The sequence below is a fragment of the Cherax quadricarinatus genome, chromosome 40 (genome assembly GCF_038502225.1).
Source record: "Cherax quadricarinatus isolate ZL_2023a chromosome 40, ASM3850222v1, whole genome shotgun sequence".
NCBI classification, from domain to species: Eukaryota; Metazoa; Arthropoda; class Malacostraca; order Decapoda; family Parastacidae; genus Cherax; species Cherax quadricarinatus.
The window spans coordinates 17,115,765-17,128,713 of record NC_091331.1 but is presented as its reverse complement, the minus strand read 5'-3'; the positions used below and the strand labels follow the sequence as shown (position 1 = coordinate 17,128,713).

At 38.5% G+C, this 12,949-nt stretch overlaps 1 protein-coding gene across 8 annotated transcripts in view; it reads left to right on the top strand.

Annotated features, from left to right (window-relative positions):
• LOC128687168 (formylglycine-generating enzyme) overlaps nt 1–12,949 on the top strand; it is a 191,559-nt gene that overhangs the window by 103,065 nt on the left and 75,545 nt on the right. For all 8 annotated transcript variants that reach the window (XM_070092743.1, XM_070092748.1, XM_070092741.1 and 5 more), the window contains exon 5: nt 9,027–9,210. In XM_070092743.1, the coding sequence (XP_069948844.1) occupies nt 9,027–9,210 (184 nt within the window). The remainder of the gene's footprint in view (nt 1–9,026; nt 9,211–12,949) is intronic.

Sequence of the window (12,949 nt, the reverse complement as noted above, 5' to 3'; positions counted from 1 at the left end):
CAAGAAACTGCCCAATCAACTATTTCAACTACCCAATAAAGTGATCAGAAATTGGTAATTTGGATAATTTCACACAAATTTCAAAATAGGGTCCAGAATAAACAATGCAGGCATTCCTGGCACTAAAATTACATTTCCTGTATTTATTAGTTATGTTTCCAGGCTTTACACATGAATTCCATTTTAATTTTTTATTCACACAGAATTTTTATTCAAACCAAAAAACAGAAGATTTACTGCTATGCAATATTATAATAATTGTATAAATAATATCAGTGCACTTGTGAATGCATATTATGCCCACCAACTGGATGCATGATGTGATTTGTTTACTCTTGAACATAGGAACATCGACAAAAATCGAACACTTCCGCTGCTTTGAGCTCAATTTTAAGCAATTTTCAATGAAAATCAAGCTATTTTCAATTAAAATCATCTCTATTTTTGTAATATATCTTCTATTCTGTCAAATGAGACCAAGAAACTGTGAATACAACCATAAAAACCATTGGAAAAAATCACTGCAAAGTCGCTGTTTTAGTCCAAAAACACAGTTGCATTTTTCTCGTTATGCACTGCGTGCTGCGAGATTTTTTTATATAGTGTGCACTTACCACATAGATGCATTCCCTCGTATCTTTCACATAGATGCATTCTCTCGTATCTTTTCCCAAATTTAACTCGTACAGTTAATCTGAGTGAGCTGAGCTCATGGCGTAGAACTGCGGAACTTACCCCAGCTTCAAAGCCATAGAACTACAGCATGGACCTCTCAAAGGGTTAAATCCATGAACACACAAAAGCATTGACTAACGTGGATGTCTTCCACTGTAGATTTAAATGCCAGGTACTTAGTGATATAGCTTCTACATCACTGATGTGTATAGTCTGTAGTGACAGTTTTGCCTGGAAAAGAAAATGTTGAGTACTCTGACTTAATGAAACATTAACATCATTTCACAAGAATGTAACAATGTACTAAATATTGTGTAAACTGCTTATATGGATACATATGCTTAACTAACAATAACAAAAAAAAGGCACAATACCGTGACTGGAACGATACACAAATAACCTGCACATAAAAGAGAGAAGCTTACAACGACGTTTCGGTCCGACTTGGACCATTGACAAGGTCACACTAACCAGAAGTGGAGCAGGACGGCTATATATAGGCAGGAAGAGGTGGTGGTAGTAGTAGTAGTACAAGAATGGTATATAATACCGACAAGATGAAATTAAGACAAATGCGCAACACCCGGGCATCCCTGTCGTAGACGTTTCGCCATCCAGCCAGCCACTGGATGGCAAAACGTCCACAACAAAGACAACCAGACTCCGCACATATGTCTTAATTTCATCAGTAGTTGTAGTAGTAGTAGTAGTAGTAGAAGAGGTAGTGTAGTAGCGGTACTGGTAGAAGTGGGAAATAAGGAGGATGAGCCAGTCAAATACAAAGGAAGGGGAGCACTGCAAGAGAGCTAGGTGCCCACTGAGGGAGAGCAAGCACACAGAGGTGCGTGAAAGGGGAAGTGGGAAATAAATGAAGAAGGAACAGAAACACGAGACAGAAGAGAGAAAGACAACCCAGAGGAGAAAAGGAAAGAGGAAAGGGGAAGAGGGAGAAGAAGAAAAAGAAAAAGAAAAAAGAAAAAATGAGGAGTCACGGGAGTTCTGAAGTTTGGAGCATTATACAATGTAGTGGGAGAGGAAGGCATCTACAGAGACAAAGCCAGGGCTAAGGTTCATACAAGGAAAGTTGTGTATTAGAGAGGATTCAACTAGACGGCGACTGTTCGAGTTGGAAGTAGGGAAGACAGTTTTAGCAGAAGACCAGTCAATAGGATGGCTATGATCTCTGAAGTAACAGAAAAGAGCATTGTTAGTGTCGGCAAGCCTAACACTATTTTTGTGCTCCTTAAGTCTGTCAGAAAGAGATCGACCAGTTTCTCCGAAGTATTGAAGAGGACAGGAGGAGCAAGAAATAGAGTAGACACCAGGAACATCTGTAGAGGGAGGAGAGGTATGAACGAGATTAGTGCGAATAGTGTTAGTCTGGCGGAAGGTAAGCTTGATGTCTAAGGGACGGAGAGAATTGTTGAGATTAGAAAGACCGGAAATGTAGGGAAGGCAGAGGACAGAAGAGTTCCCAGGAATAGAGAGTTTGGGAGAGAAGAAATTACGTTTAGCACGTGAGAGGGCAGAGTCTGTGAAATGGGAAGGGTAGCCAAGACGGGAAAACGAATTATGAAGAGTGGAAATTTCTGCTGGAAGGAACTGAGGATCACAGATGCGGAGGGCACGGTGAAAGAGGGAGATAAGAACACTTTTCTTGACAGGGGAAGCATGATAGGAAAAGTAGTGAATGTACATGCCACTGTGCATAGGTTTTCGGTAAACGGAAAAGGAAAAACCTGTAACTGAGCGGTGGACATGGACATCAAGGAAAGGAAGCAAGGAATTAGATTCCCATTCAGCTTTAGTTTAAGTTCAGTTTAGTTTAAAGCTGAATGGGAATCTAATTCCTTGCTTCCTTTCCTTGATGTCCATGTCCACCGCTCAGTTACAGGATTTTCCTTTTCCGTTTACCGAAAACCTATGCACAGTGGCATGTACATTCACTACTTTTCCTATCATGCTTCCCCTGTCAAGAAAAGTGTTCTTATCTCCCTCTTTCACCGTGCCCTCCGCATCTGTGATCCTCAGTTCCTTCCAGCAGAAATTTCCACTCTTCATAATTCGTTTTCCCGTCTTGGCTACCCTTCCCATTTCATAGACTCTGCCCTCTCACGTGCTAAACGTAATTTCTTCTCTCCCAAACTCTCTATTCCTGGGAACTCTTCTGTCCTCTGCCTTCCCTACATTTCCGGTCTTTCTAATCTCAACAATTCTCTCCGTCCCTTAGACATCAAGCTTACCTTCTGCCAGACTAACACTATTCGCACTAATCTCGTTCATACCTCTCCTCCCTCTACAGATGTTCCTGGTGTCTACTCTATTTCTTGCTCCTCCTGTCCTCTTCAATACTTCGGAGAAACTGGTCGATCTCTTTCTGACAGACTTAAGGAGCACAAAAATAGTGTTAGGCTTGCCGACACTAACAATGCTTTTTTCTGTTACTTCAGAGATCATAGCCATCCTATTGACTGGTCTTCTGCTAAAACTGTCTTCCCTACTTCCAACTCGAACAGTCGCTGTCTAGTTGAATCCTCTCTAATACACAACTTTCCTTGTATGAACCTTAGCCCTGGCTTCGTCTCTGTAGATGCCTTCCTCTCCCACTACATTGTAAAATGCTCCAAACTTGAGAACACCCGTGACTCCTCATTTTTTTCTTTTTTCTTTTTCTTTTTCTTCTTCTCCCTCTTCCTCTTTCCTTTTCTCCTCTGGGTTGTCTTTCTCTCTTCTGTCTCGTGTTTCTGTTCCTTCTTCATTTATTTCCCACTTCCCCTTTCACGCACCTCTGTGCGCTTGCTCTCCCTCAGTGGGCACCTAGCTCTCTTGCAGTGCTCCCCTTCCTTTGTATTTGACTGGCTCGTCCTCCTTATTTTCCACTTCTACCACTACCACTACTACTACCTCTTCTACTACTACTACTACTACTACTACTACAACTACTGATGAAATTAAGACATATGTGCGGCGTCTGGTTGTCTTTGTTGTGGACGTTTCGCCATCCAGGGGCTGGCTGGATGGCAAAACGTCTACGATACGGATGCCCAGGTGTTGCGCATGTGTCTTAATTTCATCTTGTCGGTATTATATACCATTCTTGTACTACTACTACTACTACTACTACTACTACTACCACCACCACCTCTTCCTGCCTATACATAGCCGTCCTGCTCCACTTCTGGTTAGTGTGACTTTGTCAATGGTCCAAGTCGGACCGAAACGTCATCGTAAGCTTCTCTCTTTTATGTGTGGGTTATTTGTGTATTGTATATGCTTAACAATTCACAAAACAGGCAAAATTGTTTACAAATATTATCTCTTAGTCCACAGCAGGATTCAAACTTGCTTACTCTGCTTCAGAGTGCACAGTACTTTATCCACACATCCAGACTGGCTGTTTATCCACACAGCCAGACTGGCTGTGTGGATAAAGTAATGTGTATTCTGATGCTGAGTTTTGCAGGTTCGAATCCTGCTGCGAACCGAAAGATAATGTTTATAGATTCATATATGGAAACAATTAGCATACGGAAAGACCTGTGATATAAATTTATTTATAGACAAATGGAAGTTCAAGTTGTGAGAAATATAAATTGATGAATAAGACGCATGTGCACACCTGGACACCTTTATTCTGTAGAAGTTTTGCCAACCAGTGGCTTTGTCAGTTCAGTATAGAGGTTATCTCAGGGTGTTGAAATAAAGATACCCAGGTGTTGCATACGTGTCTTATTCATCAGTGTGTCAGTATTGTATACCATTTCTGCTACCAGTAAAAAATGTAAAGAAAGTGCCATTACAGGAGCATGTAATATGTCCATCTTCACAGTCAGATGGTAAGTAGACACTTCATGCAATGAAGTGTTATTGGTACAGTGTTTCACCCACAAGTAGGCTTTATCAGGTATTTGTTAAAGCCTGCTTGTGGATGAAACATTGTATCAGTAAAAACCTTACTGCTCTAGAACTCTGGAGCTCTGGAACTAGTCTCATTCCATACTTCTGCACTTTCTCCAGTTCCTTAGCATGCTTCCTCAGTTGTGGGTTCCATACTGGTGCTGTATACTCAAAGATGGGTCTGACATATGCTGTGTTAAGCACCAGGAGTTGAGATTCCAGAAGTCCACTGTCAGATTTGCCAGGCAAGCATTGTCTGCAGAGGTTATCCAGTTGGTATGAGCCTCTGGCAGTATTATAGGCATTTTACTGATTCTCAGGTCTGCAATCTCTACCCCTGAGTCTATATTCTGTGTACAAATTTCTGGCCCATTCCCCCATTCTTCATAACCTTGCACTTGCTGGGGTTGAATTCAAGTAACCAGTTATCTGACCACCTCTTCAGTTTGTCCAAATCCTTTTTGATAAATTAGACACATGTGCAACTCTTGGGTATCTTTATTGAGGAAACGTTTCCTCAATAAAGATACCCAAGAGTTGCACATGTGTCTAATTTATCAACATGTCGGTTCTCTGAACCATTCATCTACAAATCCTTTTTGCAGCCTTTCATTGTCCTCATCCGTTTGTATTTTCCTCATTAGTTTTACTGCCTCAGCGAATAGATACATCTGACTCAATTCTATCTGTTATTTTGTTCACAAGCCAGAAACAGTACTGGTCCTAATACTGATCCTTGTGGTACACTGCTTGGTGCTCTTCCTCATTCTGACATCTTTTTTCTGTAAGATGCTCCTTGAGCTGCTGGAGTATGTTCCCAGTTACTTCTGCCTTCTCAAGTTATTGTCCCAGTCTCATGTGGGTGCATTATTAAATGCCTTCTTGCAGTATAAGAAAATACAATTCACTTAACCCTCTCTCTCTCTCTCTCGTCTCACATCTGTTACTTTGTCATAGAATGCCAACAGTTGTTTTGTTTGTTTGTTTTAAGGTAAATTTTTGCTGATGTTTCAAAGATGATAAAGTGTCCTTTATTCTGTGTAACTGTGTCTGAAATGGAAATGAATTTTGTTCCTTGGTATTTTCATTTGCAGTTATCTGGTTCCATAATCAGTGAGTGAGTGTTCGTCCATTTCATCAAGAGGCTGACAGTGTTTGTGTTGTACACATGCATTGTTCAGGTTGTTGCCTCTGCATGAGTAGATGTGTTTGTTGAGACTTGTCCATAGGTTTCTTGCTGTTTTTCCTCTGCACTGAATGATGTAAACTCCTGCATTGACTTCTTCAAGGTTCTCCACTTTGGTCCTGGTGAATTCTTTGGCTGTGCTGGTTGGTACGTTGACTCTTGTGTTGCTTTATGCAAGTGCTTTGTAGAGGTTCAGGGCAATTTTGGTGTGCTCATTGTGGTGTCAATGCCTGGAAAATTGTTGTGTAAGGCTCATTTCTGGTAGGCTTTGATGAAGAAGGAAGGAAAGTGTAGCTTGGTGAAGGTTTGGCATATATAGGAGCATTCATTGTCTGAAAACTCAGGGCTGCAGATGCAATACACTCAGGAAAAAGCAAATAGTTATGCCATGTTTAGGTTTAGCATCTTGATTGAAGTGAAAGTGCGAGGTCATTTTTGTTTGCAGGCTTTCTGTAGATTTTGAATATTAAGGTGTCATTTGCTTTTTGAATGAGGCATGTTGAGGTCTCCTTGTCAAGTGTAAATTTGTGTTTCCAAGCCTTGGGCATGACCTATTTCCCATAAAGGAAAGTTTTTTTTTTTTCAACACGTCGGTCATCTCCCACTGAGGCAGGGTGACCCAGAAAGAAAGGAAATCATTCAACACTTTCACCTCACTCATACATACTCTCTTTGCAGAAGCGCTCAGATACGACAGTTTAAAAGTCAACCTCCAAACTGCCAATATCCCAAACCCCTCCTTTAAAGTGAAGGCATTGCACTTCCCATTTCCAGGACTCAAGTCCGGCTAACCAGTTTCCCTGAATCCCTTCACAAAATATTACCCTGCTCACATTCCAAAAGGGAAGTATATAAGATTATTTATGAGTCCTGCTTATGCTTCAGATTCACCAAGACTAAGGTTCTAAGTACATGTACTGGCTTCTAGGCTGAGGGACTAATTACTTCATCTGTTATCTTCATGTATCATCTCTGTATTGAATTGGTAAAATAACTAGTTGGTGAAATGCCTTCAAATAAAGATACCCAGATGTTGCACTTGTCAAATTCCTCACAAATAATATAAAGAAAGAGTATATGACAGTGAGAATCCTTATTTTCATAAAGTATGGCACATACTGTGTTTGAAAAAGGAATAATCAGCATATTTTTCAGACTCTGTGGAAAGCCCTTGATTATGCAGATCATTTTGGGCAGCCTTAAAATTGAAGAATTGAGACACTTATGCAACACATGGGAATCTTTATTGAAGAAACGTTTCGCCACACAGTGGCTTCATCAGTCCAATACAAAGTAGAAATGGGTAAGGAGAGTAGAAGTTTGAGGTAATCAGTCCCTCAACCTGGAATCGATGTGTTCAGTCCATCACTCTTGTAGGAAGTGCAGTATATAAGCCACCTCTCTGGCCCTGTGCTGCACTTCCTACAAGAGTGATGGACTGAACACATCGATTCCAGGTTGAAGGACTGATTACCTCAAACTTCTACTCTCCTTACCCATTTCTACAGTCTCAATTCTTCAGCCTTAAAATTAAAAAATACTGAGCTTAATTAGGTTAGTTCACTTGACACTATGGTTTACATTTTATATAATGTAGTAATGACTATAATGTAGTAGTGACTACTGAGATAGAACATAGTTTTGGCCATGACATATGTTGAAATATATTGGTGGTATGGAGAACATGACTATTAAAGCTAATTTGGTTTAGATAAATAGGTTAGTATTTATAGATACGTACAATATATGTTGAGGTGGTTTGGTCATTGAGAGAGAATGGAACGAAGTAGAATGACTTGGAGAGTGTATAAATCCGTAAGGGAAGGAAGGTGGGGTAGGTGTTGTCCTCGAAAAGGTTGGAGGGAGAGGGGTAAAGGAGGTTTTGTGGTTGAGGGGCTTGGACTTCCAGCAAGCATATGTGAGCATGTTAGAGAGTGAATGGAGACGAATGGTTTTTGGGACCTGACAAGATGTTGGAGTATGTGCAGGGTAATATTTTGTGAAGGGATTCAGGGAAACCAGTTAGCTAGACTTGAGTCCTGGAAATGGGAGGGGTTTGGGACATTGGCAGTTTGGAGGGACATCTAAACTGTCATATCTGAGTGCCTCTGCAAAGACAGGGATTATGTAGGAGTGATGATGAAGTGTTGAATGATGATGAAAGTTTTTTTCTTTCTCTTTGGGTTTTTCTTTCTTTATAGGTCACCCTGCCTCAGTGGGAAATGGCCAACATCTTAAAAAAAAATGAACAACATAATTTATGCAGAATTTAGGTCAGATTAAGGTGGTGCTTTTTAACTTTATTTTTTAAACAGGCATCTGATAGTAAACTTTTTGCATCCTTCTAGTAGGAAGTTCCAAATTTTAGGGCCCTTTACTTTCAAGGAATTCCTAGATGTAGTATATCAGAGAGACAGGCACATAATCCTTCTATTGTGTTCTGTTGCAGCTCTTACTGAACAGTTGGAGCATTGTGCTGAAGTTTGTACTAAGAGTCCTAGATATGTAAAACATACATCAGTGGATGTGAATGTTTTATATGTTGAATAAATTATGACTTGAAAAGTGGAGGCATGTGTTATCTGGAATCTGACTGAGAGATTATTATAATAGCTCATTTCTGTTGGGTAGCAGTAACTTTTAGGTGATTTGCTATTGTAGAATTCCAGATAATTATATCATGAAGTGAGGTAGGGACAGATTAAAGAAAAGTACAGAGTGAGTTATATTGTTTATGGAATATAGAGTATTTTGTGATAGGATGTCTTCAGTTTTGAAAATTTTCTTATATATGTGTTGGATGTATAAGTTTAATTTCAGGTTGCTGTCAGGGTCTGTACCTAAGAATTTTCCAACATCTCATCTTTCTTTGGGTAAATTATTTATTGTTATGTTAAATTGAATATTTTTAGCTTTATTTCTGAACAACATGAAGATGAGCTTGTCAGTATTGACGGGTTTGACTGACTGGTTTTTCCAGAATTAAATACATATGTATTACAGTGCTCACACTCCAAGAGCACATCAAAATTTACAAACCACTTGTCTACTCTCACTTAGGTTTAACATGCTGGTGTTAAACCCCTACTACTACTACTACTACTACTCTCTCTCACCCTCCTTCCAACCTTTCCTTGATCATTTCCTTCACCACCATCCTTTCATCTCATTTTTATTAGATATTTAATATTAAAACATATAATTTATAGCTATGTTTACTAATCATATGATTATTCTTAAAACTAATTGATTATTATTTTGCTTCCAGGGCAAACATATGGCAGGGAACCTTTCCTAAGGAAGATACGGGACTTGATGGATGGGCAGGCCGATGTCCAGTTACTTCTTTCCCTCCCAATGGATACGGCTTGTATAATATGCTGGGCAATGTTTGGGAATGGACAAATGACTGGTGGCAAGTTAGCCATTCTCCAAGTCTTGAGACTAATCCAGTATGTCCTTGATACTTTGTTTCACTTGTTAACCCTCTCCTGTTGTAAACCCCTGAAATTAAAAGTGCTGACAATGTCACGATTTTTCAAAAAAAAAAAAAAAATAAATAATGATTTTATCTTCTGAAATGGCAGAGAATATTTTTCTTGAGATACTAACACCAAAAGTGTGAAATCCGATGGAAAACTTAAGGTATTATGTGGGCTCAAAATTAGCATCCTTGGTGCAATTTACATACTGGCAATTTTTCCCATTGAGTCCTATTTTAACCCTTTCACTGACCAGACCCCTAAAATTAATATTGCTCTCAGTGTCCATTTTTTTTTTAAATGCTCTGAAATGGTAGAGAATCTTCAGAAGGTAATAATACCAAAAGTATGAAATTTGATGGAAGACTTACAGAATTATGCAGGCGCAGTTAGTGGAACACTTACAGAATTGTGCAGGTGCAAAGTTAGTGGTTTGGATGCAATTTTTAAATTAGTGTTTTTGCCCACTTAGAGTCCTATTTTAAGCCAATTCTATTACTCCATTTGACAGAATTCTTAGCAATTTTGCTAGTATGCCTTCCATTCTATCGACTGAGCACAAGAAACTGTTTGTTCAGCTACACTATAATGTTCACAGAAGTTGGTAATTTGGCCAATTTACACAAAATTAAAAAATACAAATTTAAAAATAGTCCAAAATATGAAGAATGTAGACATTCCAGGCATTAAAACATTTTTTCTGTTCATTAATCACATCCTCCACTTGCCTTCCATTTTGAACTGATAATCACAAAAACAGAAGTTTTACCCTATTTCTCAGATGAAGTATAACTAGGAATGATTGGTCATGGTTTTTGGTGTCCTAATAATTGAATCAGACATAATAAGGATGGATAAGGGGGCCTTATCCATCCTTGGGAAAATTGGTAAAAATCAAATATTTTTCCTTATTTGAGCTTAATTTGCAACGACTTCCAGTCCTGAAGCCAACCAATATCATCTCTATTTCATTAATATATCTTCCATTCCATCAAAGGATACCAAGAAACAGCCAATAAAACCAAGAAAACACATCAGAATTGCCAGAGTTTTGCTTTTCCTATCATGCACCATGTGGGACAGTTTTTTTTTATACCATGCACACTCGTTGCATAGACCCATTCTTTCACATCTAGGCCAAAATTTAGCACTCACAGCTAATTTGAGTGAGCTGAGCTCATGACATAGATGAACATAAGGGACCCCTGGCATCAGTAATTATACATAGTTCTATGTGATGGCCACTCAAAGGGTTAAGCCACTTCCAGTGATCAATTTGACCCAATTCCCAGCTACTTCTCTAGCTTGCCTTCCATTTTATCGATTGAGCAGAAGAAACCACTTGTTTCAACTACCCTATAATGTGCACAGAATTTGGCATTTTGGCCAGTTTTACATAAAATTAAACAAAAATTCAAATTAAAAACACACTCCAATATAAAGCAACATTTTCCTCTGTTCATTAATCGCAAAAAATCAAAGTTGTACCCTACTTTTCAGATTACTAAAATATAACTAAGAATGATTGGTCATGCATTAGGCCATCCCAATAATTGAAGACCTAGAAAAAAATAAACATATCAAGGGGCTAGGGAAGCCCAACCCTTCCTCAGGAAAACTGGCAAAAAATTAATACAGCAGGGCCCCACTTTACAGCGTTTCGCTTTACGGCATTCCGCTAATACGGACATTTCAAATTATGACCAAAACTCGCTATACGGCTCCCCCCACCTGTCTTTCTAATATGGTCACAGCTGCCCACCGAGTTTGTTTACATTCTCCCTGAGCACATCTCCTTATTATGTCTGGAAACTTTCCAAAATTTCAAGTGTTTTAAAGTTATTGTATATTTTATATGTATTGTACTTGATAATTAAACTTGTGTACACCTGTACCTAAATAAACTTACACACTGTGCTGGCATGTAGGTACACATTAAAATCACTAAGAGTCTCTCTACTCTTGATGCAATAATAATAATCATAATAATAATAATAATAATAATAATAATAATAATAATAATAATAATAATCTCTTGGGCGCATTAATGTCGCATATTACGTTAATATAGACATTTCCCTTAATCTATCTATGATATTTTTTTCAAAATTATATAAGAAACACATTATGTAACACACAAACATGATACATGCACCCACAGTATAAAAATTTATACAAATATATATGAGATGTTTACCAAACGGTTTGTAGAAGTGTCGGAAGAATTACGTTTTCTCTAGCCCGTCACCTGTTACTAGGGATAACTGTAGAAAAATATTCCTTTCGTATGCCTTCACTTTATAGCTATAATTCTGTACTAACTTGTACACAGTGTAAGAGTATTTGTTTCGTGATTTAATTATTATAATAATAATAAAAATATTATAAGGTAAAAGTTTCACAAACTCTTACAAATGTACATGAATGAACTAAAACTGGACACGTATTAATACCGTCTATTTCGCCTGACCGAGTGATCGTCCACAACCTGTTCAGTTTGTTTGTGTACGCTGTCTGAGCTCGGTGTATCATTAAATGTTGTATATTACGTTAATATACACATTTTCATTAATCCATCCGTGATATTTTTTTCAAAATTATATAATAGACACGATACATAACATAAATACATAACAACATATGTGTAGAGAACCTAGGATAACCCAAAAAAGTCAGAGTGACTTACTTCCATTGCCTTCACTCAGAGCATCATTTCTTCTCAAAATGATGTTACATGAGAATGGGAGTGTTCTTCTTTATTTATTCTACCGTATCAATGTAGAGACAACTTGTACACAATGTAACTTGTACACAAACCAGATGTGTACACTGTTTACAAAACTTACCTTCGCCTGGTTTGTTTACATAACTCTGCTGTCCTCTCTCATGCACTCATTCTTTCTCTCTGGTATGGTAGCCTGGCTGACTACCATACATACCACACTTGATTTTTTATAATAAATACTACTCATCTCACCCTATATTTTAAGGTAAGTAATGAGTGAACTGTATATACATTTTATCGCTCTGGGATGCTTAAATATCATAGAATAGTATGTGTGGGTGGGGTGGCCTGGTATGGTAGCCTGGCTGACTACCATACATACCACACTTGATTTCTTACAATAAATACTACTTGTCTCACCCTAGATTAAGACTATAAATATTTTAAGGTAAGTAATGAGTGCACTATGTGTGTATTGTACTTTTTTATTCTCTTTTGATGCCTGGTTCTATTGCTAACATAATATATGTTAGTGTAACTTGTTATCTAGCGTTTGTATGCATTTGTAAGTGAAAAAAAAGGGTGTTCCACTTTACGGCGGTTTCCGCTTTATGGCGGTAGCCTGGACCCTAACCCGCCGTATAAGTGGGGCCCTCCTGTGTTTCACTAGTATTTCTTCCATGTTATCAATTAATACTTAGAAACATCTAATAAAAACCACCCTAGGAGACACCTCAAAGTCACTATTTTCGACTGAATGCTAGAAGGTCAAAGGTTTACTTTTCTCACCATGCTCATGTCTAACCCAAAATTTACCAGTCACAATATATCTGAGGGAGTTATGCTTAAAATGTAGTTTTATGTGTGCACCACCTCCAATCTGTGCTCCAATTTCTGGAATTGTCTGAATGCCTTCCAATTCCCCAGGTATTGTATGACCCCTATGGGTTTGGTGCTCCCCGTGAATGTAATAATATGCGAGTG